Here is a 26,615-nt window from a genome sequence, read left to right as displayed (position 1 = left end):
TAGTGTATTTGTGATATCCACCTATATAGAGTCTATCTGTAGCTTTTCATTGCCATATAGTACTAGTTCCTTTATACTGTAGTTTGGTTCTTCAGCTGTTTATGGAAATTTGTTTCTAGGTTTCAGTTAGGAATAATACTGCTGTGAACAGTATTATTCCAACAGAAATCTCTTGGTGTACTTGTACTCACATATCAGTTAGTTATATATCAAGTAGAGGAATTGCTGAGTCATAATATATATGCATTTCTTTAACTTTAGATAATGCTTGCTTTTTTCCCAAAGTGGATATGCTATCATGCTTCCCATTCTCTCTGACCTTGTTACCATCAACCTTTTTGGTTTTCTCATTGTGATTTTAATTTTATAAAGAATTCCTACACATTAGTACATAAAAACATAGTAGAAAAAATTGGGCAAAAGATTCAAATAAACATTTCACAAAAGAGAATACCCAGAGGACCCATAAACAAAGAATGTCTTTAAAATATTTTGTTGGTGGTATGTAGAATGCAATTAATTTTTGTATGTTAATCTACTTAGCAGTCTTACTAACTTGCTTTTTCTAATGATTTCTCTGTAAATTCTTTTGGATTTTCTGTATACACCATCAGAACATCTGTAAATAAAGTTTTATTTTTCCTTTTCCAGTTTTCTTTTAACCTTTTATACCTTTGTCTTTTTCCAGATCTTCAGTACAAAGTTGAATAAAATTGGTGATATTGGACATCCTTGTCTTGATTGCATTCTCAAAGGCAGGCATTGAAGATTTTGAAATCAGTCATGGTGTTTGCTGTATTCTTTTTGAACACACCTTTTATCAAATTGATGTGCCTTTTAGTTCCTAGTTTGCTGAAGTTTTTTTTTAATTGAGGTGAAATTCATAAAACAAAATTAACCGTTATACAGTGTGCAATTCAGTGGCGTTTAGTACAATCACGACGTTGTACAACTACCACCTCTATCTAGTTCCAAAACATTTTATCACATCAAAGAAAACTCTGTACCCATTACCCTATTCCCTCCCTCCAGCCCCTGGCAGCCACCAATCTGCTTTGTCTCTATGGATTTACCTATTTTGGATATTCCATATAAATGGAATCAGACTTTGATGACACGAATGGTAGACGTTTTATTTTATTCCTACAGGTCCCTGAGCATCTGTTATTTTTGTCTATTTTCTATCTGTTGTTTAAGCTGAGTAATTTCTGTTCTACTAGTTCATTCTTTCCTCTTTGTCTATCTTTATTTCTACTGTTGAGCTCATACTTAGATTTTTATTTTGGTCATTGTATTTTTGATTTCTAAGATTTCCATTGGTTCTTCTTTATATCTTCAGTTCTTTGCTGAGACTTGTATCTGTTTGCTGTGACTTTTTCTTTTTTCATGTATTTCAAGCTTGTTTGTAATTGCTCACTGAAGCATTTTAATCATGACTTCTTTAAAATCTTTGTCAGATAACTTTAACATCTCTGTCTTCTCAGTGTTGGCATCTAGCAGTTGTCTTTTTGCATTTAATTTGAGATCTTCCTCATTCTTGGTATGACCAGTGATTTTCTATTGAAACCTGGACCTTTGGGGTTTTATGTTATGAGACTTTGGATCCTATTTAAACCTGTTTTAGCTGGCTTTTCGTGACACCTCTCTGGTGGGGGAAAAGGGGGGAAATGCTACCTCATTATTGCCAGATGAGGGTAAAAGTCTAGTTTTCCCATTTGGCCTCTGTTGACACCCGAGTTATGGAAGATCATCATTTTGTTGTTGGGTGGCGAGGACTTCTTGCTTCGCATGTGGTCTCTACTGACACCGTAGAAAGGGTAGCCTTGTTATTACTGAGTGGTAGTGCCAGCCCTTACTCTCCACTAGACCTTCTCTGACAGCAGTTCAGCAGATTGAGGAATGTGCTAATTCTTATTACTGTTGGTGGGGTGAAAGTTCAGGTGACCCATGTGGTCTCCACTAACATTGCAGGAGCATGGGGCTTTATTACTTCTCAGCAGAGATGAAAGTCCCAACTTCCTACTGCTTGTAGATTATCCAGGTAGGGTATTGGGGTAACTCATTACAACCTGGCCTCTCCACTTGGCCTTTGCTTGCGTGGATGGGGGTGGAACCACAACTTTTTCTGTTGTATTTGCCTGTGGTAAGTTGTTACTGTCTAAAAATTTTTTGTCTTGCTGGGCTTCCCCTTTCTTCTTACTTTGGCTAGAGAAACAGGGGTTTTTTTTTGGGGGGGGGTGTATGTGAACCCACTGCCAGTTTCTTCAGTTCCAAGTTGGGCATAAATGAGGGAAAAAGAAAACCCAGGGAGCACGCCATTGTGTTGGTTCCTATGTCCCGGGGTCCTTGGCTGGTCTGCCTTCTAGTCTCCGTTTTTCAGAGTCATGTTATGTATGTCATATATATACTATTTGGGACTTTTAGTTGTATTAGTGGGATTAGGGAAATGTACACCTGCTCCATCTTCCTGGAAGCAGATGTCTTTATCCCTCAAGTTTAAATCTGTTTTCTTTAGTTCTAGATATTTTCTAATTTTTATTGTGACCTTTTCTTTGGTTTATAAGTTATTTAGAAATGTATTCTTTCTAAGCATATATAATTTTCCCAGTTATCTTTTTGTATTGAGTTCTAGTTTAATTGCACTGTAGTCAGAAAACATATTCTGTAAAAGTTTGCTTTTTTAAAAAATGTGAGATATTTTTAAGACCCAGCATGTGGTCATTTCTGAATGTTATGTGTATGCTTACAAGGAACGTGTATTCTATAGTTATGGGATACAGATTTCTATATATGTCAGTAGGTCAGGTTGATTAATTGTGTTGTTTAAATTGTCTGTATTCTTACTGACTATTTTTTTCTGCTTGTTCTATTGGTTACCAAGAATAGTGGTTAAATTCTCCCCCTAAGAGTGTGAATTTGTCTCTTTTTCCTTGTAGTTCTGACCTCTTCATTTACTGTATATAAATTAAAATTGTCACATCTTTTTGGTGTACTTAACCTTTTATCATTATTAATGTCTCCTTCATCTTTAGTAGTATATTTTGCCTTAAAATCAACTTTATTTGACATTAATATAGTTCCACCATGTCTTTTGATTGATGTTTGTATTATCTTCTTTTTATCTCAACCTTTCTGTGCCCTTATGTTTTACAATTGTCTTATAAAAAAGTCATATGTTTTTATGTTATGTTTTTCCTTCCAAACTTCTCTTCTATGTTGAGAAACCCTTTTTTAGAGTATTTGAGTAATTTTAATTTTTCCACCCTTTTAGCATTCTTTAATGGTTATCCTAGAGAAAGGTTCGCAAGCTTTTATTATGAAGAGTCACATATTGTAGGCTCTTCAGGCCATGCATGGTTTCTGTTATGTATTCTTTTCTCCCTCCCTCCCTTCCTTCATTCCTTTTATAGAGCTGTTTTAGATTTATATCAGAATCAAACAGAAAGTACAGAGGGTTCCAATGTACCCACTACTTGCCCCTGCATGCACAGCTTCCTGCACTATTAACATCCCACAGCCGAGTGGTACATTGACATGTCATTATTACCCATAGTCCACAGTTTACATTATGGCTCACTCTTGGTGTTGTACATTCTGTGGGTTTTAACAAATGTATATTGGCATGTATTCTATAATTATAGTATCATACAGAATAGTTTCACTGCTTTAAAAATCCTTTCTGCTCTGCCTATTCATCCCTTTTTTTCCCCTAACCCTTGGCAACCAGTGATCTTTTTAATGTCTCCATAGTTTGGTCATGTCCAGAATATATGGGAATCCTACAATATGTATCCTTTTTTAGATGGGCTTCTTTCACTTAGTAACATGCATTTAAGATTCCTCCATATCTTTTCATGGCTCATTTCTTTTTAAGGCTGGATGATATTCCATTGTCTGGATATACCACAGTTTATCCATTCACTTACTGAAGGACACCTTGGTTGCTTTCTAGGTTTGGTAATTATGAATAAAGCTGCTATAAACATCTGTGTGCCAGTTTTTGTTGGATGTAAGTTTTCAACTCATTTGGGTAAATACCAAGGAATGCAGTTGCTGGATTGTATGGTAAGAATAATGAATTAGGGTTTCTGTTGCTCCACATCCTCACTAGCATTTGGCGTTGTCAGTGTTTGGGTTTAGTTCATTCTAATAGGTGCGTGGTGGTATCTCATTGTTGCTTTAATTTGCAATTCACTGATGACATGTGATGTGCAGTATCTTTTCATGTGCTTATTTGCCTTCGTATATTTTCTTTGGTGAGATGTTTGGCTCATTTTTTAATCCAGCTGTTTTCTTATTGTTGAGTTTGAGTTCTTTGTATATTTTGGATAACAGTCCTTTATCAGATATATCTTTTGGAAATATCTTCTCCCAGTCTGTGGCTTCTCTTCTTATTCTCTTGACAGTGTCTTTTGTAGAGTAGAAATTTTTAATTTTAATGAAGTCTAACTTGTCAATATTTTTTCATGAATCTTGCCTATGGTGTTGTATCTAAAAAGTCATTGCTATACTTAAGGTCATGTAGATTTTCTCCTATGTTCTCAGAATTTGATAGTTTTGCATTTTACATTGAGGTGTGTAGTCCATTTGAGCTAATTATGTGAAGGGTGTAAAGTCTGTGCCTAGATCCACGTTTTATTTATGTGTGTTATTTTTGCATGTGCTCTTTTGTCAAAGATCAGTTGACTATAATTTAGTCTGTTTCTGGACTCCCTGTTCTTTTCCATTGATCCATTTGCCTATTCTTTGGCTGATATATTGTCTTCATTATTGTTGCTTATATAGTAAGTCTTGAAGTTGGGTAGTGTCAGTTCTCTAACTTTGTTCTTCTTTAATATTATGTTGGCTATTCTGGATCTTTTGCCTTTCCATATAAATATTAGAATCAGTTTCTTGATATCCACATGATAACTTGTTGGGATGGTATAGAATTCATCTATCAAGTTGGGAAGAACTGACATCTTGGCCATATTTAGTCTTCCTATCCATGAATATAAACATTTTATTGTTGCCCGCCCTTTGCCCCGAGGTGGGAGGGAGGAGGCTCCTCAGAGCCTAGCACAGGAACTGTAAAGGAAATTGGTAACCACTGGCAAAGAGCACATGCTGTGAGGGATACCCAGAGCAAAAAAAAAAATAGTTAAGGTGTGAAAAGTCTCTATTACAGTAAGGCCAAAGAGTGAAAGGAACCCAGAGAACAAAGGTTACTTCTGTGAGGCTGGGGAGAGGAACACGCTGGCCAAGTGGACTGTTGAGGGGAGACTCCTGAGGAAGGCAGTTCTGACATATGCTACAACATGGATGAACCTTGAGGACATTGTGCTAAATGGAATAAGCCAGTAACAAAAATACAAATACCGTATGATTCCACTTATATGAGCCGTGCGGCTGACAGGGTCTTGGTGCTGCGGCTGGGTGTCAGGCCTGAGCCTCAGAGGTGGGAGAGCCGAGTTCAGGACATCGGACCACCAGAGACCTCCCGGCCCCACGTAACATCAGTCGGCGAGAGCTCTCCCAGAGATCCCTGTCTCAATGCTAAGATCCAGCTCCACTCAATGACCGGAAAGCTCCAGTGCTGGACACCCCATGCCAAACAACTAGGAAGACAGGAACACAACCCCACCCGTTAGCAGAGAGCCTGCCTAAAATCGTTCCTGCCCACCAGAAAGACAAGATCCAGCCTCATCCACCAGAACACAAGGCACCAGTCCCTTCCACCAGGAAGCCTACACAACCCACTGTACCAACCTTACCCACTGGGGGCACACACCAAAAGCAGTGGGAACTACGAACCTGCAGCCTGCAAAAAGGAGACCCCAAACACAGTAAGTTAAGCAAAATGAGAAGACAGACAAATACCCAGCAGATGAAGGAGCAAGGTAAAAACCCACCAGACCTAACAAATGAAGAGGAAATAGGCAGTCTACCTGAAAAAGAATTCAAAGTAACGATAGTAAAGATGATCCAAAATCTTGGAAATAGAATGGAGAAAATACAAGAAACGTTTAACAAGGACCTAGAAGAATTAAAGAGCAAACAAACAATGATGAACAACACAATAAATGAAATTAAAAATTCTCTAAGAGGAATCAATAGAATAACTGAGGCGCAGAAGAACGGATAAGTGATCTGGAAGATAAAATAGTGGAAATGATTACTGCAGAGCAGAATAAAGAAAAAAGAATGAAAAGAACTGAGGACAGTCTCAGAGACCTCTGGGACAACATTAAATGCACCAACATTCGAATTATAGGGGTCCCAGAAGAAGAAGAGAAAAAGAAAGGGACTGAGAAAATATTTGAAGAGATTATACTTGAAAATTTCCCTAATGTGGGAAAGAAAATAGTCAATCAAGTCCAGGAAGCACAGAGAGTCCCATACAGGAAAAATCCAAGGAGAAACACACCAAGACACATATTAATCAAACTATCAAAAATTAAATACAAAGAACAAATATTAAAAGCAGCAAGGGAAAAGCAACAAATAACATGCAAGGGAATCCCCATAAGGTTAACAGCTGATCTTGCAGCAGAAGCTCTGCAAGCCAGAAGGGAGTGGCAGGACATATTAAAAGTGATGAAAGGGAAAAACCTACAACCAAGATTACTCCACCCAGCAAGGATCTCATTCAGATTCGATGGAGAAATTAAAACCTTAACAGACAAGCAAAAGCTAAGAGAATTCAGCACCACCAAACCAGCTTTACAACAAATGCTAAAGGAACTTCTCTAGGCAGGAAACACAAGAGAAGGAAAAGACCTACAATAACAAACCCAAAACAATTAAAATGGTAATAGGAACATACCTATGGATAATTACCTTAAATGTAAATGGATTAAGTGCTCCCACCAAAAGACATAGACTGGCTGAATGGATACAGAAACTAGACCCATATATATGCTGTCTACAAGAGATCCACTTCAGACCTAGGGACACATATAGACTAAAAGTTAGGGGATGGAAAAAGATATTCCATGCAAATGGAAATCAGAAGAAAGCTGGAGTAGCAATTCTCATATCAGACAAAATGGACTTTAAAATGAAGACTATTACAAGAGACAAAGAAGGACATTACATAATGATCAAGGGATCAATCCAAGAAGAAGATGTAACAATTGTAAATATGCATTCAACATAGGAGCACCTCAATGCATAAGGCAAATGCTAACAGCCATAAAAGGAGAAATTGACAGTAACACAGTCATAGTATAGGACTTTAATACTCCACTTTCACCAATGGACAGATCAACCAAAATGAAAATAAATAAGGAAACACAAGCTTTAAATGAGACATTGAACAAGATGGACTTAACTGATATTTATAGGACATTCCATGTAAAAACAACAGAATACACATTCTTCTCAAGTGCTCATGGAACATCCTCCAGGATAGATCATATCTTGGGTCACAAATCAAGCCTTGGTAAATTTAAGAAAATTGAAATTGTATCAAGTATCTTTTCCCACCACAGTGCCGTGAGACAAGATGTCAATTACAGGGAAAAAAACCTTTAAAAAATACAAACACATGGAGGCTAAACAATACGTTACTAAATAACCAAGAGATCACTGAAGAAATCAAAGAGGAAATCAGAAAATACCTGGAAGCAAATGACAATGAAAACACGATGGCCTGAAACTTATGGGAGGCAGCAAAAGCAGTTCTAAGAGGGAAGTTTATAGCAATACAATCCTACCTCAAGAAACAAGAAAAATCTCAAACAACCTAACCTTATACCTAAAGCAATTAGAGAAAGAAGAACAAAAAAAGCCCCAAAGTTAGCAGAAGGAAAGAAATCATCTTAAAGATCAGATCAGAAATAAATGAAAAAGGAATGAAGGAAACGATAGCAAAGATCAATAAAACTAAAAGCTAGTTCTTTGAGAAGATAAACAAAATTGATAAACCATTAGCCAGATTCATCAAGAAAAGGAGAAGACTCAAATCAACAGAATTAGAAATGAAAAAGGAGAATAACTGACACTGCAGAAATACAAAGGATCATGAGAGACTACTACAGGCAACTATATGCCAATAAAATGGACAACCTGGAAGAAATGGACAAATTCTTAGAAAAACACAGCCTTCTGAGACTGAACCAGGAAGAAATAGGAAATATAAACAGACCATTCCCAAGCACTGAAATTGAAACTCTGATGAAAAGTCTTCCAACAAACAGAAGCCCAGGACCAGATGGCTTCACAGGCGAATTCTATCAAACATTTAGAGAAGAGCTGACACCTATCCTTCTCAAACTCTTCCAAAATGTAGCAGAGGGAGAAACACTCCCAAACTCATTCTATGAGGCTGCCATCACACTGATACCAAAACTAGGCAAAGATGTCACAAAAAAAGAAGACTACTGGCCAATATCACTGATTAATATAAATTCAAAGCTCCTCAACAAAATACTAGCAAACAGAATCCAGCAGCACATTAAAAGGATCATACACCACGATCAAGTTGGGTTTATCCAGGAATGCAAGGATTCTTCCATGTATGCAAATCAATAAATGTGATACACCATATTAACAAATTGAAGGATAGAAACCATATGATCATCTCCATAGATGCAGAATAGTCTTTTGACAAAATTCAACACTGATTTATGATAAAAACCCACCAGAAAGTAGGCATGAGGGAACTTACCTCAACATAATAAAGGCCATATGTGACAAACCCACAGCCAACATTCTCAATGGTGAAAAACTGAAATCATTTCCACTAAGATCAGGAACAAGACAAGGTTGCCCACTCTCACCGCCATTATTCAACATAGTTTTGGAAGTTTTAGCCACAGCAGTCACAGACAAAAATAAATGGAATCCAAATCGGAAAAGAAGTAAAACTGTCATTGTTTGCAGATGACATGATATTATACACAGAGAATCCTAAAGATGCTACCAGAAAACTACTAGAGCTAATCAATGAATTTGATAAAGTTGCAGGATACAAAATTAATGCACAGAAATCCCTTGCATTCCTATACACTAATGATGAAAAATCGGAAAGAGAAGTTAAGGAAACACTCCCATTTACCATTGCAACAAGAAGAATAAAATACCTAGGAATAAACCTACCTAAGGAGACAAAAGACCTGTATTCAGAAAACTATAAGACACTGATGAAAGAAATTAAAGATGATACAAACAGATGGTGAGATATACCATGTTCTTGGACCGGAAGAATCAGTATTGTGAAAATGACTATATTACCCAAAGCAATCTACAGATTCAATGCAATCCCTATCAACCTACCAATGGCATTTTTCAGAGAAGTAGAACCAAAATTTTTACAATTTGTATGGAAACACAGAAGACCCTGAATAGCCAAAGCAATCTTGAGAAAGAAAAATGGAGCTGGAGGAATCAGGCTCCCTGACTTCATACTACACTACAAAGCTGCAGTGATCAAGACAGTATGGTACTGGCACAAAAACAGAAATATAGATCAGTGGAACAGAATAGAAAGCCCAGAGATAAACCCACGCACCTATGGTCAACTAATCTGTGTCAAAGGATGCAAGAATATACAATGGAGAAAAGACAGCCTCTTCAATAATTGGTGCTGGGAAAACTGGACAACTACATGTAAAAGAATGAAATTAGAACACTCCCTAACACCATACACACAAAAAAACTCAAAATGGATTAGAGACCTAAATATAAGGCCAGACAGTATAAAACTCTTAGAGGAAAACATAGAGCACTCTATGACATAAATCACAGCAAGATTTTTTTGACCCACCTCCTAGAGAAATGGAAATAAAAAGAAAAATAAACAAATGGGACCTAATGAAACTTAAACGCTTTTGCACAGCAAAGGAAACCATAAACAAGACAAAAAGACAACCCTCCAAATGGGAGAAAATATTTGCAAATGAATCAACAGGCAAAGGATTAATCTCTAAAATATACAAGCAGCTCATGCAGCTCAGTATCAATAAAACAAACAACCCAATCCAAAAATGGGCAGAACACCTAAATAGACATTTCTCTAAAGAAGATATACAGATTGCCAACAAACACATGAAATGTTGCTCAGCATCACTGATCATTAGCAAAATGCAAATCAAAACTACATTGAGGTATCACCACACACCAGTCAGAATGGCCATCATCAAAAAATCTACAAACAATAAATGCTGGAGAGGGTGTGGAGAAAAGGGAACCCTCCTGCACTCTTGGTGGGAATATAAATCGATGCAGCCACTATTGAGAACAGTACGGAGGTTCCTCAAAAAACTAAAAATAGAAGTACCGTACGAGCCAGCAATCCCACTACTGCGCATATACCCTTTGAAAACCATAATTCAAAATGAGTCATGTACCACAGTGTTCATTGCAGCTGTGTTTACAGTAGCCAGGACATGGAAGCATTCTAGGTGTCCATCGACAGATGAATGGATAAAGGAGATGTGGCACATATATACAATGGAATATTACTCAGCCATAAAAAGAAACGAAATTGAGTTATTTGTAGTGAGGTGGATGGACCTGGAGTCTGTCATACAGAGTGAAGTAAGTCAGAAAGAGAAAAACAAATACAGTATGGTAACACATATATATGGAATCTAAAAAAAAAAGTGGTTCAGAAGAACCTAGGGGCAGGAAAGGAGTGAAGATGTAGATATAGAGAAGGGACTTTAGGACACGGGGTGGGGGAAGGGTAAACTGGGATGAAGTGAGAGAGTGGCACGGACATATATACACTACCAAATGTAAAATATATAGCTAGTGGGAAGCAGCCGCACAAAACAGGGAGATCAGCTCAGTGCTTTGTGACCACCTAGAGGGGTGGGATAGGGAGAGTTCGAGGGAGACGCAAGAGGGAGGGGATGTGGAGATATATGTACACAGATAGCTGATTCACTTGTTATGCAGCAGATACTAACACAACAATGTAAAGTAGTTATATTCCAGTAAAGATGTTTAAAATAATTTATTGTTTATTCTTTGACTTCTTTCATCAAAGTTTTATCAGTTTCCTCACGTAAGTCTTATACATATCTTTTTAGATTTATACCTGTTTCATTTTGGGGGGGTTTTAATGTATATGGTATTGTTTTAAGTTTCAAATTCCATTTGTTTATTGCTGTTGGAAGAAAGTGACTTTTGTATATTAATCTTCTATCCTGCAATTGTGCTGTAATTGCTTATTAGTTTGGGGAATTGCCTTTTTTAAAAAAATTAATTTATTTTATTTATTTTTGGCTGCTTTGGGTCTTCTTTGCTGCGCCTGGGCTTTCTCTAGTTACAGTGAGCGGGGGCTACTCTTTGTTGCGGTGTGCAGGCTTCTCATTGCGGTGGCTTCTCTTGTTGCAGAGCACAGCCTCTAGGCGTGTGGGCTTCAGTAGTTCTGGCATGAGGGCTCTAGAGCACAGGCTCAGTAGTTGTGGCGCATGGGCTTAGTTGCTCCGCAGCATGTGGGATCTTCCTGGACCAGGGCTCGAATCCGTGTCCCCTGCATTGGCAGGTGGATTCTTAACCGCTGTGCCACCTTGGAAGCCCCTAGGGCAATTGCTTTTTTAATTGACTCTTTTGGCTCTCCTTCGTGGATGAGCATGTGATCTGCAAACAAAGTTTTATTTCTTCCTTTTCTTCCTCTATCCCTTTAACTTTTCTTACTGTGTTAGCTGAGTGCCATCCACTACAGTTTTGAAAAGGAGTGGTGAGAAGGGACAGCCTTGCTTGTTCTTGTTCTTACTGGGAATGCTATTTTTCTCACCATTAAGTATGCTGTTAGCTGTAGATTTTTTGTAGATGTTCTTTATCGAATTGAGGAAGTATCTGTCTGTCCCTTATTTGTTGAGAGTTTTTATCATGAATAGGTGTTGGATTGTCAGATGCAAGAAGTCAGATGCTTTTTCTGCATCTATTGATATGATCATGTGATTTTTCTGCATTAGCCTGTTGATGTAATGGATTATAGTAATTGATTTTTTTTGAATATTGAAACAACCTTGCATGCCTGGAATAAACCCTCCTTGGTCATGGTGTATACTTCTTTTTAAACATGCTGTATTTGATTTGCTAATATTTTGTTGAGGATTTTTACATCTATTTTCATTCTTTTTATTTTAACTCTTAAAAAAGTAGGTGACATTTTTAGCTTGGGGCCATACAAAAAGGGCTACAGGCCAACTTTGGCCCATGGAGTGAAGTTTGCCAACCCATTTCCTTTACTATACGTATTGTTGACTTATCAAAATAGAATGTTAATTGATACTTTTACTCTTCTCCCATACAGTGAAAGGACTCTATTGCACTTGTAATTCTACCTTTATTGTCTTATATACCATTTATATCATGTATTTTAAGTCAGTATATGTTAAAATCCCAAAAGCTATTATTGATATTTTATGCAATTAATATTCAATTCAAATTATGCATATATTTATGGTTTCCTTTAATCTTCCTTTCTGCATTGTCAAGTTCACATCTAAGAATTTTCATTGTGTATGAAAAGTCCTTGACTGTTTCTTTAGTGTACATCTTTAGGGATGAATTTATTTTCTTTCTCTGAAAATGTCTTTGTTTTACCATCATTCTTCAAAGTTGTAGTATTGCTGTATTTATCGAATGTTAGTTTGGCAGTTGTTTTCTTTCAGCACTGTACATTGTCTTCTGGCCTTCACTGTTGAAGTCACTTCTGTCTTTTTGTTGCTCTTATTTACAGGCACCTTGTCTCTTTCTGCCTGATTTTAAGATCTTCCCTTTATTTTTGTTTTTAGCTGTCTTAATGTGATGTGCATAGGTGTGGATTTCTTTTTATTTATGTGCTTGGGGATTGTAGGACTTTCTTTTTTGGTATTTATTCATTTGGCAGTGTCGGGCCTTAGTTAAGGCACGTGGGATCTTTAGTTGCAACATACACAATATTATTTTTTTAGTTGCGGCCTGCGGGATCTTTAGTTGCGGCATGTGAACTCTTAGTTGTGGCATATAGGATCTAGTTCCCTGACTAGGGATTGAAACTGGGCCCTCTGCATTGGGAGCGTGGAGTCTTAGCCACTGGACCACCAGGGAAGTCCCTGTATGACTTTTTATATCTGAGAATTGATACCTTTCCTCCGTTTGGGGATGATGTCAGACTGGTTTGTTTCTTTTTTTTTTGAGGTATTGCTTCTGCTCTATTCTCTCCTTTCTTTCTGGGACTCCAATTTCATGTCTGTTAAAGTGACGTTTTAACTTTATTCTCTATTTCTTTCCTTCTTTTCTATATTTTCCATCCTTGTTTATCTTTCTACTTTTTCTTGAACATATTCTTTTAAGTTGTCTTCCAATTACTTCCTAAACTATGTCTAATCTGGGCTGGTTTACCCACTCAGTTGAGCTCTTAATTTTGGTTATCACATTTTTCAAGTTTAGAGTTTCCATTGGTTTCTTTTTATGGTTTCTAATCCTTTCCCAGATTTCTCAACCTTCTTTTCTATTGTCTTGTACACAATTAGAATTAAAAAAATTCTTTTAGATCCATTGTCTGATGACTCTTTAATAGTGAGACCCTGTGTGTCTGCTTATCGTCTGTTGTTTCTGTAGCTTTAATTCATGTTGCCTTATCTTCCCATGGACTTTTACATGTGTGTATGTGTCACATATTTATTTTTTAGAGCAATTTGAGGTCTAGTCTAATATCTTTCTTCTGCATTACCCTTATTCCTAAGAGGCAGCCTTTGAAGTCTATCCGAAATGAAGGGTGTTCACCAGGGCTTCTCCACTCCTTGCTGACTTAATATATCTTTCGTTGAATTTAAAGACTGTCCCAGGGCATTCAGTCTCCCAGCTACCTCTCTGGAATTGGCAGATACCTCTAGGGGAAGGGTGGTTCCAAGTGCCAGTCTCATCTTTCTGCATCCATCTCTTCCCCCGTTCCCATCTCAGTAAATATTTATTCTTTTGTTTTCCAGTGTCTTCAAGCTGATTTAAAAAAAGTATGTATCCAGCTTTTCTTGCTGTCCTTAGAGGGAGGCTTGATCCAAATTACTTAATCCTCTATTACTGGTAAAAGAAGACTGTCTTCAGATTTCTTGGTATAAGAGATAGATTATATGGTAACTGAATTGGGGTTTTCCATTTTTAGCTAAGGACGTTTCCATTTAAAACGTCCTTATATAATTAGTATAAAAAAATAGAAGTTCTTTCTTTGTAACCTTGAATATAGAATGATGGACCACTTTTGAAGGTCAGAGAAAGAATTATTTTATGAGGCCTTTCTACCTATGACACTAGATATCTATTTGGAGGACTACCATACTATATTTTTCAAGATTATTATTGATAAGTTGATTACTGCTGAATTAGAGAACTGGATATGTTATATGTGCAGAGTACTTGAAAACAGATAAAAAATTAATTCTGACCTTGGTTAGTTTCACACAAATTGGCAGATAGTTTTCTGTAATTCTTAACTATTCCTAGAGGAGAAAATTGTGGAAAAGGCTATTGGCAAATGCAACCCAGGGGCTCATAACTTTGAGTCAAGGATTTCTTTCCAGTATCTAACTACTGTGTTTAAGCCTATTTATATTCAGTCATCACAGAAACAGAGAACAGTTAGTGATTATCGTGCATACTAGAGTCCATTTTCATTAGTATAGGGTTCACAAACTAAGACAAAAATCTGTGTGAACAAAGGTGTGATGTGCATATTTATTCCGGGGCTAGCTGGAGTAGAATATTCTTGGCAGATGGTAGGAAATGAGATTACACAAGGTAGATTGGGACTGATTGTGTAGTGCTTTGCAAGACTGGGGTGTTTTGATTTTGTCTCATATATGGGAGCTTTTGAGTGAGAATGAGAAATCAAATAACAGTTTCTGACTATTAATCTGGCAGTGTTTGGAGGGTAGACTAGAGAGAGAAAATATTGGAAGCAGGGATAATAAAAAGCTCTAATAGTCTAGTTACGAGACGATACAAGCTTGACTTTTTGTGGTTAAGTAGGAATGGAGAGAATGGAATGCATTTTAAAGAAAGAGTGTTTGTTGTTCATACATGGGAAGTTGAGAGAGAAAGCAGAGAAGACTTTGAGGTTGTAAGTGTGGATGAATGGTAGCATAATACTGCTGTCAATATCAGAAGCTGGAAAGTAAGGATGTTGAAGGTAGATTGAAAGTAAGGGTAATGAATTTGGTTTAAGATAATTTGAACACAGGGTGATAGAATTGTTCATTATCTGAAAAGCAGTTTGTAGTTGTTAAAAAGAAAATTTAACAGTAAAATGTTGAAAGTGCAAGGTGCAAGTTTTCCTGTCAGGGAGTCCCCCCATTATTATTTCCCCAGAAGTTACCACTATTCGCTGCTTGGTGTACCACTACTTGACTCTTTTTATGTGTATGTAAACATATGTGTGTGTGTGTATCTGTCATTTATACTCTTCACCATGCTGTGGGGACAGATCTAACTTGTCCTTTTTAATGTATAGTATAGATAAACCTTTATTTATGGAAGTTTAGCTTATTTCTGATTTTTTCATTTTTTTAATTAAAAAAAGTCACAAAGAAAATTCTTATATGGTAATTACATTTGGGTACTCATCCAGCTATTGTCATAGAGTAAATTCCTAGGATTGGGTCAGGGGATAAGCAGATTTATCATTTTGATACAGGTAACTTTGCAGAAAGCTTACTATAGATGTGTGTGTGTGTGTGCGCGCGCGCGCATGCACGCAAATTAACGTATTTTTTGTGGTATGAGGGGAAAGTATATCATGCATTTGGGTGTGGTACCTACTGGTGATGTGTGTTGGTATATTCTAGCTTTATTATTCAAAAAATTAACATATTAAAAAGTAATGAAATTGCAAACATCAACTTGGACAGGAGAAATCCTCCTGGTTTGGGAAAATACAAGAGGGCAGTACACATATGCTTGCATAGAAACTAGAATTGGAGATGAGGTAATGGTGGTGGTGATTGAGAAAGGGATATTCTGAAATTAGTGAAGTCCTGGAAAGTACGTCTAGTGAATATTTCAGTGCCAGGAGGGAAGGAGATAAATCATTTTAATTTTATTTTCCAGAAACTTTCAGGTCTTTGTAAATTTTATTTCTGTGAGGACTTAACTCTCATTTTAGGGTAGGGGTCAGTGAGAATGTTTACTGTCAAGTTAACTGGAATACAGAGGAAAAAGATATTCATTTTACCTTGGAAATCTTTCTTTCACTAGTAGTAGGACTGAAGGGTAACTCTTGATTTGTAAGCTTTTAGCTAATTAAAACTAAAACCTCATAATGCCTTTTGGTGATATTATTAGAAAGTATTAGATATGTTTATTGTATGTTTCTGTCTCTTAGAAATTAATTTGCATCAAAGAGCAGAATCAAAATTACATGCCAGGGCTTCCCTGGTGGTGCAGTGGTTAAGAATCCGTCTGCCAATGCAGGGGACACAAGTTCAAGCCCTGGTCTGGGAAGATCCCACATGCTGCGGAGTGACTAAGCCCTTGCGCCACAACTACAGAGCCTGTGCTCTAGAGCCCGCGAGCCACAACTACTGAGCCCGCATGCCACAACTACTGAAGCCCATGCGCCTAGAGCCCGTGCTCCACAACAAGAGAAGACACTGCAATGAAAAGCCCATGCACCGCAACGAGGAGTAGCCCCTGCTTGCTGCAACTAGAGAAAGCCTGCGCACAGCAACGAAGACCCAACACAGCTGAAAATAAATAAATAAAATAAATTAATTTAAAAAAATTACATGCCACTTTTATGATCCAGTTTATTAATTCCATGGCAAATGTATATTCTTGACAGGATAATGTGGCAGCTGCTACTACAAACAGTGCACTCTGCATTTGCAAAGGTTGAATCCTTGTGCACATTTAACCGAAGAACAAGGAGTAAAGTGTCCTTGAAGGACTTTTACCCCTCTGTTAAAATAGATAAAGCAGGAAACCAAAGCAACCTCAATTTTAGTTTAAAAATCTTCTTATGTAATACGTAGACATCACATTAATTTATCAGAAATGATGTAGTTCAAGCAAGACTCAGTAATTTAATGGTGGGGTTGTGTAGGCTAAAGATAGTCTCTTGTAGTAAGAAAAGGTAATTCATAATTACCCATGACTAAGAGAGGTACTGTTAGGAAAAAATATATATAATAGTTTTGAAAAAGATGAATGAAGTTAAAAGGGACAGAATTGTTTTGATTAAATTTTTTGTTTTTAATTATTTACAGTAAGAACACTGTGTCATCATTTTTTACTTCTAGATACAGCAAACATTTGGTTACTTTCATAATCCTGGATTGGTGCTTTTGGGGATAGCTGAGGTGATTGACTTTCCTGTTCTTAGCACAGTGCATAATACATAGATGATCAATATTTATATGTTGACTGATTTCTTCTCTGAATCTGCAGCCTGGGTGCAGTCACCTTGTGTCAAATAAAAGATCCTTTGTAGCATTAATTACAGCCATAATTACATGCTGAAGGCCATCTTTGTGAAGACTGTGATTCTCCCCAGCCACTTATCAAGTTCCAAATAGCTTTTCCCCTGGTTTCAGAGTATGAATTTCGTACCAGAATCCACTCTTAAAGTTTACCTCAGTAACTTCAGGAAACATTGGTGATTTGTGACCCTGGGACTACCTATACTGGAAGAGTCGTTACATCTAGTTAGGCTAATACTTGAAGATATGACCTTGATGGGCACAGAAACTGCATGGAAGTAAAGAAGATTTAAGGTATGATTCAACTTTATTCTTGAATTTTATGAAAAACCGAAAAAATCTGAAAATTGGGTTTGTTATAGAAATGATAAGGAGAATAATATGTGATAAAAAGTATATAATACTGAAGGAGTTCACTGATCACTAATTAAGTCTATTTCTCTCTTCAGGTGTAATTTGGCCTCCTGAGATTCTGTCTTAGCACGAAGAAAGTGAAAAATACTCTTGAAAAGAAAACTAAGACAATAAGAAAGCAAGACTTGCATTTACATGGTTGTCAGCTCACTTACCAATATGGACACTTTTCCCACCATTTTTCCTCCTGGTGGAGACAGTGGGCTGACAAGTTCTCAATCTGAGTTCCAAAAAATGTTAATTGATGAACGGTTACGATGTGAACATCATAAAACTAATTATCAGACTCTGAAAGCTGAACACACAAGGTAAATAAATTACTTAAATTTGGAAGTGAGAGGCTTGATTAAAATTTTTTATTTTGTCTAAATGTTTGCTCTGGAACATACAGTATAATTTTGTTATTTTGCAGTATACAATATACATTTAAAACTTTTAAAATACAAGTAAATTTTCTTTAAATCAAGTGGATTATAAATTTGTAAAAGTCTTGTTTTGAAAGTAGCAAGACATGTAAAATTAAATGTATCTAGGTGGCTAAATATGTTTTTTTTCCCTTCAAAGTAAAATTGCATTCAGAAATTACAATGTTAATAATAAATGAAACTGTAAAGCAATTGTATTTGTAAGTTTAATGAATATATGATGTTGATCTTGCTCTGTAGTGTTGGTTGACTTCACATAAAGTAATGCGATTAGAAAGCAAAGGATACACTTAAATTCTTCGTTTTAAAAAATCAGGTTGCAGGATGAGTACATAAAGTCACAAAATGAGCTCAAGCGCCTATTAAATGAAAAGCAAACTCACCAGGAAAAATTTCAGCTGCTGCTTGAAGAGCTACGAGGGGAATTAGTAGAGAAAACTAAAGACTTAGAAGAAATGAAGCTGCAGGTAAGAAAATATATTCAAATTAGTATAAAAATAGTCAGATATTTAGTGGAAATAAATAATTTTGGTAAATTTGGTAAATTTTCCCTATATTCTTAATGAATATTTTGTTGTATCTCTAGGTGGTATAACTTAATCTTCTTTCATATACTCTAGAATGTTAGCTACCCTGTAGGGTTTAGCCACAAAACTGTTATTTTAGGTAAATTTGTATTATATTTCCTGTTCTGATTTAAATAATATCTCACTCTTCAGAATAAATGGAGGAAAGGCCAGTTTGTATTGATAAAAATTCACAATTTAAAAATATCTTTAAAAATAAAGGTGTATTGGATTTAAGTACTGATCTAGTGCTTGTTACAATAAGGCATTATTAATATTGGAGTCATGGGTTGATAGAGTGAAAAGCCATCTTTCAAGTCATCCAGTGTGGCATATTGTCCAATTTATGTATTCTTTTGACAGCAGTGTTAAAGGAGTTTGTCATTCAGTATTATCTCGAAATCTTCCATTGTTGGAAACACCACCGCTTAAGCTTGGGTTGGAGCCTCCACCATGTTTACTGTTTCATTCCTACGTATACATATTTAGGACATTTAAACAAATAAAAACCTCAGAAATGTGAGTTGAAGAGGGAAATATAATTTAAACCTTTAGAATTGGTGGATTAATTTGTTTTGCAAAAATTGAGGCCTATATGAATGCAGTCTGTGAGCACTAAACCCAAGGTATTCAAAGTATTCTTTTCAGGCATTGAAGATGTAATCACTGTTTCTTGAGAGTAACATGTAGACATGCTTATTTGTAATAAGCACATGCAAAATAGCCTAAGAAGACTAGAGTGGCTATATTAATATCAGATAAAATAGACTTCAAGACAAAGAGTATCATTAAAGATAAAAAGAACGGTTTTATAACCAAAAAAAAAGGGTCATTTCACCAGGAAGGTGATGACCTTCAACAAATAGCTATGTTTCTATTCCTTAGTTTTCTCACGTGATAAAGGGCATAAAGGTTTTTGTCTAACAGGGGTTGCTGTAAGGACTAATGAGATTATAACCTGTATATTTTCAGTACGGTGTCTGGCACATAGTAGCTACTCATAAATGATGGCAATTTTTATTCTGTTGGAATACAGACTCCATGAGGGCAGGAACTTTTTTTTAGTGTGTCTCCAGTGCTCAGGATGGTGCCTAGCAAGTATTTGTTAAATGAATGACATGAATAAGTAGAATAAATGAGCGAGTTGGAATTGTTCTATTCATATAATGTTGCACTTGTTGTCTCATAGGTATCTAGAGCCTTGGCATCTTAGAGTTGATAATCATCTAGTTCTCTTTCATATCTGTCATGAGTTGAATTGTGTCCCCGAAAAGATAAGTTGAAGTTCTAATTCCCAGTACCTCAGAATGTGACCTTATTTGGAAATAGGGTTTTGCAGATGAAATTACTTAGGTTAAGATAAGGTCGTACTGAAGTATGACAGGCCCTTAATATAATATGACTGATGTCCTTAATAAGAAGAAGAGAAAAGACATAGAGACGGAAACACATGGGTGGTGGTGGAGCAGAGAGAACGTCCTATGATGACAGAAGCAGAGATTGAAGTGTCGCAGCTGCCAGGGAATGCCAAGGATTGCCAGCACATCAAGACAAGCTAGGACAGGGCAAGGAAGGGTTCTTCCTACAATTTTCAGAGGGAACACTTAGCTGACACCTTGATTTTGGACTTCTGGCCTCCAGAACTGTGAGGCAATAAATTTCAAAGCAGAATTCCCGTTTGGAACTCTTATGACACAGAGCTCTTCATTCTGTGCTTCAGTGCTTTCAGTGCTAGAGAACCTAGTGAATTGTAAAGTGATACACTTCCATTTATGGATTGGAGGATGTTAAGCATTTTCTCTATCATATTGAAAGGAAATCATCTTCCCTGTAGCCTCCCTGTTGGTTATTGCAGTGTTCCTTGGACGTACACAAAATAACTCTGGATATTTCTTCATGTGATAACTTCCCAAATGTTTGCTGATAAATAAAATTTATCTGTTAAAGTTTCTGTTTTTCAAGATAAACATATCTGATTTCTATGTGATATTTACCTGGCAGAAATAACTGAAAGAAGCATTTATACATAAATACATGTATTGAAGCAGTTTAGCTATTTGCTTCAGGGGGTGTTTGCAATTTGTACAAATTGTGAGTTAAGTAAATTCAGCAAAGTAAAATCAGCAAGAAATACTTCAATGAAGGTTTTATGAAAGATGATTATTTTAAAAATACACATGTATTGTCTACCTGCAAAATGCCTTTTCAGATTTAGAATTTAATATCTCTTTGGCTTCATAGAAACACAATGTAAAAGACATTCATTTAAAGAATATTTCTGCATCACTTGTGCAGTTGTAGTGAATGGGGATAATAACAGTGCCTAGCTCATAGGATGAGTGTAAAGTTGCAATGAATCAATGATTAGAAATTATTAGTACGGTGCTTTGATGTCGTAAGTGGTTAGAACAAGTTAGCTATTACATTGTTGTTATGTAACATGTTAGCAAAACCTTTTTTAAAAATATGGGAGTCATTTTATATGTTTCTGATAAAAATTTTAAAAAATTACTTTGCCAAACATTTATATGCTTTCTTTGTGCCAGGTAATGAAAACTGTGTAAACCAGTATGTTTACCATTTTCTTTGGCTGCTAGGAAGCTCAGAGCAAAATTTAATACTCAGCTTGTCGTTAATCTTTTAAAAATCTCTGGCACAGCAATATTTGCCCCCTTAAATCAAAATATTCTTTGAAAAATACTGGTCTGTTTTGTATTATTATTATTTTTTTTTATTGGAGTATAATTGCTTTACAACGTTATGTTAGTTTCTGTTGTACAATGTACTGAATCAACTATATGTATACATATATCCCCTCCCTCTTGTACCTCCTTCCCCCCCCCCCCCCTCCCCCCCATCTAGGTCATCACAGAGCACCGGGCCGAGCTCCCTGTGCTATACAGCAGGTTTCCACTAGCTATCTGTTTTACACATGTTTTACACATGGTAGTGTATTTATGTCAAACCTTATCTTCCAATTCATCCCACCCGCCCCTTCCCCTGCTGTGTCCACACATCTGTTCTCTACATCTGTGTTTCTTTTCCTGCCCTGCAAATAGGTTCATCTATACCATTTTTCTAGATTCCACATGTATGCGTTAATATTGTTTTGTATTATTAATATGACAAATGTTGGAGTATTGAAGATTTTTTATATATTTAATATAGGTAATGACACGCAGACGGTTGTATGACAGAGCATTCTTTTAAGTTTCTTTTCAGACAAGTAGTGGCAGTATTTCATTAGAAATCTAAGACACAGCATAATTTCCTCCTAATATGACATTGAGTTAACCCTCTAATTCTATGTCTTTGGTGTATGTCAGCTTTGAGAGAGAGGGAGAGGGGAGGAAGATAGATTTTTTAATGTGTGTGCTTGTTGTTAATAAGTTTCTTATGAGATAAGCATCTCTAACCATAAATGTTTTTCTTTATCAGAGACCTCATTGATCACAAGACTCCTGTGTAGTTACCAATTGCAGTGTTGTTTTTTCCTTTGTGTAGATACATTTTTCCATCAGTATCATTTTCCTTCCATCTTATGGACTTTAACATTTCTTATAGTACAGAAATACTGGTGAGAATTTTTTCAGCTTTTGTATGTATATGTAAGAAATGGTGTTTAAAGGTATTTCTGCTGAGTATTGAATTCTAGATTGACAGTTTTTTCCCCTAATACTTTAAAGATGTTGCTCTTCTGTCTTCTCACTTATGTGTCACATAAGAAATTTGTTGTTAGCTTTATCTTTGTTCTCTTTATCTAGTGTGTTTTTTTCTTGTCAGCTCTTAAGATTTTTTCTTTATTGCTTTTCAGTAATTTGACCTGCCTTTGCACATATCTTCATGTTTCTGGTGCTTGAGGTTTAATGAGCTTCTTGAGTCTGTGGGTTTATAGTTTTCATCAAATTTAGAAAAATTTTAGATATTTTATATCAGTATTTTTTTCTGCCTCCTATTTGATTTCCTTTGGGGACTCTGCTAGTAGGCCACTGAAAGTTCTCCCATAACTCACTGATGTTCTGTTTGTTTGTTTATTTGTAAATTTATTTATATATGGCTTGTTGGGTCTTAGTTGTGGCACGCGGGATCTTTCATTGCGGCGCATGAGCTCTTGGTTGCGGCATGCAGGCTTCTCTCTAGTTGTGGCATGCAGCTTTTTCTCTTCTTTAGTTGTGGCACGTGGGCTCTGTAGTTTGCGGCATGCAGGCTCTCTAGTTGAGGCGTGTGAGCTCAGTAGTTGTGGCGTGCGGGCTCAGTTGCCCCTTAGCATGTGGGATCTTAGTTCCCTGACCCGGGATCAAACCCGTGTCCCCTGCATTTTAAGGCGGATTCTTTACCACTGGACCACCAGGGGAAATCCCTGTTTATTTTTAATCTTTTTTGTCTCCTTGTTTCATTTTGGATAGTTTCTGTTGTCATGTCTTTAAGTTCTCTGATCTTTTTTCCTGCAGTGTCTAATCTGCCAGTAATTTCATAGTGCATTTTTCATCTCAGAAATTGTAGTTTTTATCCTGAAGTCCAATTTTGATTTTTTTCATATTTTCCTTGTTCAATCTTTACTGTAGCTTTATGTGGAATTTAGTTATAGTAACTATATTAATGTCTTTGCTAATTTTAGCATCTCTGTCACTTCTGGGTTGGTGTTGGTTGGTTGATTTTCTTTTCCTATTTATTGTGGGTAGTATTTTCAGGCTTCTTTACATGTCTGCTAAATCAAAAAAAATTTTTTTGTATTTAAGTTTCAGGTGTAGAGCACTATGGTTCAACCTCTGTATACACTAGAGTTACCACCACAACAAGTCTAGTTATCATCCATCGCCATACAGCTGACCCCCTTCATCCATTTTGCTCACCTCCCAACCCCCTTCTTCTCTGGTAACCACTAATCTGTTCTCTGTATCTCTGAGTTTGTTTTTGTTTGATTTTGTTTGTTTGTTCATTGGTGTGTGTGTTTTGATTCCACATATGAATGAAATCATATGGTATTTGTCTTTCTTCGTCTGATTTATTTCAGACAAAGAAACTTAGCATCATACTTAGCATCATACCCTCAAGGTCCAACCATGTTATGAATGGCAGGATTTCATTTTTTTATGGCTGAGTAGTATTTTGTTGTCTGTGTGTGTTTGTGTATGTGTGCGTATGTATAATGTTCTCTTTATCCATTCATCCATCAGTGGGCACTTAGGTTGTTTGCATATCTTGGCTATTGTAAATAATGCTGCAGTGGGCATAAGGGTTCATATATCTTTTTGAATTAGTGTTTTCATGTTCTTTAGATAAATACCCAGAAGTGGAATTGCTGGATCATATAGTAGTTTTATTTTTAATTTTTTTAAGGAACCTCTATACTGTTTTCCATAGTTGCTGCACCAATTTACATTCTCACCAACAGTGTAACAGGGTTCTCTTTGCTTCCGTATACTCATCAACCCTCGTTATTCATTTTTCTTTGATAATCACCATTTCTGACGGGTATGAGGTGATATCTCATGGTTTTGATATGCATTTTCCTGATGATTAGTGATGTTGAGCATCTTTTTATGTGCCTGTTGGCCAGCCTTATGTCTTCTTTGGAAAAATGTTTATTCATATTCTCTGCCCATTTTTAAGTTGGTTTGCTTGGTTTTTTCTTGTTGTTGAGTTGTAGATAGGTGATTTGCAAATAACTTCTCCCATTTAGTAAGCTGCCTTTTGTTTTGATTATGGTTTCCTTTGCTGTACAGAAGCTTTTCAGTTTGATGTTCGTTTTTTGCTTTTGTTTCTCTTTCTTTTGAAGTCTGATCCACTAAAACATTGGTAAGATTAATATCGGTAAGGTTGCCACTTATGTTTTCTTCTAGGAATTTTATGGTTTCAGGTCTTGAATTCAAGTCTTTATTCCATTTTGAGTTAATTTTGTGTATGGTGTAAGATGGTGGTCTAGTTTTTTATTTTTTTTTTGCATGTGGCTGTCCAGTTTTCGCAGTATCATTGACTGAAGAGACTGACTTTTTTCCCAGTATCATTTTTTTTGAATTTTATTTTATTTATTTGTTTATACAGCAGGCTCTAATTAGTTATCTATTTTATACATATTAGTGTATATATGTCAATCCCAATCTCCCAGTTCATTACACCATCACCCCCCCTCCCCGCCACCACTTCCCCCCTAGGTGTCCATATGTCTGTTCTCTACATCTGTATCTCAATTTCTGCCTTGCAAACTGGTTCATCTGTACCATTTTTCTAGGTTCCACATATATGTATTAATATATTTGTTTTTCTCTTTCTGACTTACTTCACTCTGTATGACAGTCTCTAGATCCATCCATGTCTCTACAAATGACCCAATTTCATTCCTTTTTATGGCTGAGTAATATTCCATTGTATCTGTGTGCCACATTTACTTTATCCATTCATCTGTCGATGGGCATTTAGGTTGCTTCCATGACCTGGCTATTGTAAATAGTGCTGCAATGAACATTGGGGTGCATGTGTCTTTTTGAATTACGGTTTTCTCTGGGTATATGCCCAGTAGTGGGATTGCTGGATCATATGGTAAACCTATTTTTAGTTTTTTAAGGAACCTCCATACTGTTCTCCATAGTGGCTGTATCAATTTACATTCCCACCAACAGTGCAAGAGGGTTCCCTTTTCTCCACACCCTCTCCAGCATTTGTTGTTTGTAGATTTTCTGATGATGCCCATTCTGACTGGTGTGAGGTGATACCTCATTGCAGTTTTGATTTGCATTTCTCTAGTAAGTAGTGATGTTCAGCAGCTTTTCATGTGCTTCTTGGCCATCTGTATGTCTTCTTTGGAGAAATGTCTATTTAGGTCTTCTGCCCATTTTTGGATTAGGTTGTTTGTTTTTTTAATATTGAGCTGCAGGAGCTGTTTATATATTTTGAAGATTAATTCTTTGTCCGTTGATTTGTTTGCAAATATTTTCTACCATTCTGAGTGCTGTCTTTCCATCCTATTTGTAGTTTCCTTTGCTGTGTAAAAACTTAAGTTTCATTAGGTCCCATTTGTCTATTTTTGTTTTTATTTCCATTACTCTAGGAGGTGGATCAAAAAAAATCTTGCTGTGATTTATGTCAAAGAGTGTTCTTTCTATGTTTTCCTCTAAGAGTTTTATAGTGTCCGGTCTTACATTTAGGTCTCTAAACCATTTTGAGTTTATTTTTGTGTATGGTGTTAGGGACTGTTCTAATTTCATTCTTTTACCTGTAGCTGTCCAGTTTTCCCAGCACCACTTATTGAAGAGGCTGTCTTTTCTCCATTGTATATCCTTGCCTCCTTTGTCATAGATTAGTTGACCATAGGTGCGTGGGTTTATCTCTGGGCTTTCTATCCTGTTCCACTGATCTATATTTCTGTTTTTGTGCCAGTTACCATATTGTCTTGATTACTGTAGCTTTGTAGTATAGTCTGAAGTCAGGGAGTCTGATTCCTCCAGCTCCTTTTTTTCCCCTCAAGACCACTTTGGCTATTCGGGGTCTTTTGTGTCTCCATACAAATTTTAAGAATTTTTGTTCTAGTTTTGTAAAAAATGTCATTGGTAATTTGATAGGGATTGCACTGAATCTGTAGATTGTATTGGGTAGTGTAGTCATTTTCACAATATTGATTCTTTCAATCCAGGAACATGGTATATCTCTCCATCTGTTGGTATCATCTTTAATTGCTTTCATCAGTGTCTTATGGTTTTCTGCATACAGGTCTTTTGTCTCCCTAGGTAGGTTTATTCCTAGGTATTTTATTCTTTTTGCTGCAATGGTAAATGGGAGTGTTTCCTTCATTTCTCTTTCAGATTTTTCATCATTCGTAT

General features: G+C 36.4%; 1 protein-coding gene across 2 annotated transcripts in view; it reads left to right on the top strand.

Moving 5' to 3' along the window:
* CEP83 (centrosomal protein 83) overlaps positions 1-26,615 on the top strand; it is a 111,476-nt gene that overhangs the window by 26,535 nt on the left and 58,326 nt on the right. The window contains exons 2-4 of one of the 2 annotated variants that reach the window (XM_029204892.1): positions 17,508-17,687; positions 17,843-18,115; positions 18,549-18,699. In XM_029204892.1, coding sequence (XP_029060725.1) covers positions 17,943-18,115; positions 18,549-18,699 — 324 coding nt within the window. In that variant the 5' untranslated portion in view covers positions 17,508-17,687; positions 17,843-17,942. Of the gene's footprint in view, positions 1-17,200; positions 17,688-17,842; positions 18,116-18,548; positions 18,700-26,615 lie in introns of those variants that run through there. The other variant, XM_029204894.1, reaches the window with a different exon arrangement.

Source organism: Monodon monoceros, unplaced genomic scaffold (genome assembly GCF_005190385.1).
Source record: "Monodon monoceros isolate NGI ecotype Baffin Bay Population unplaced genomic scaffold, NGI_Narwhal_1 Super_Scaffold_6, whole genome shotgun sequence".
Lineage (NCBI taxonomy): Eukaryota > Metazoa > Chordata > Mammalia > Artiodactyla > Monodontidae > Monodon > Monodon monoceros.
The sequence above is the reverse complement of the archived record's forward strand: the minus strand, read 5'-3'. Positions and strand labels throughout refer to the sequence as shown.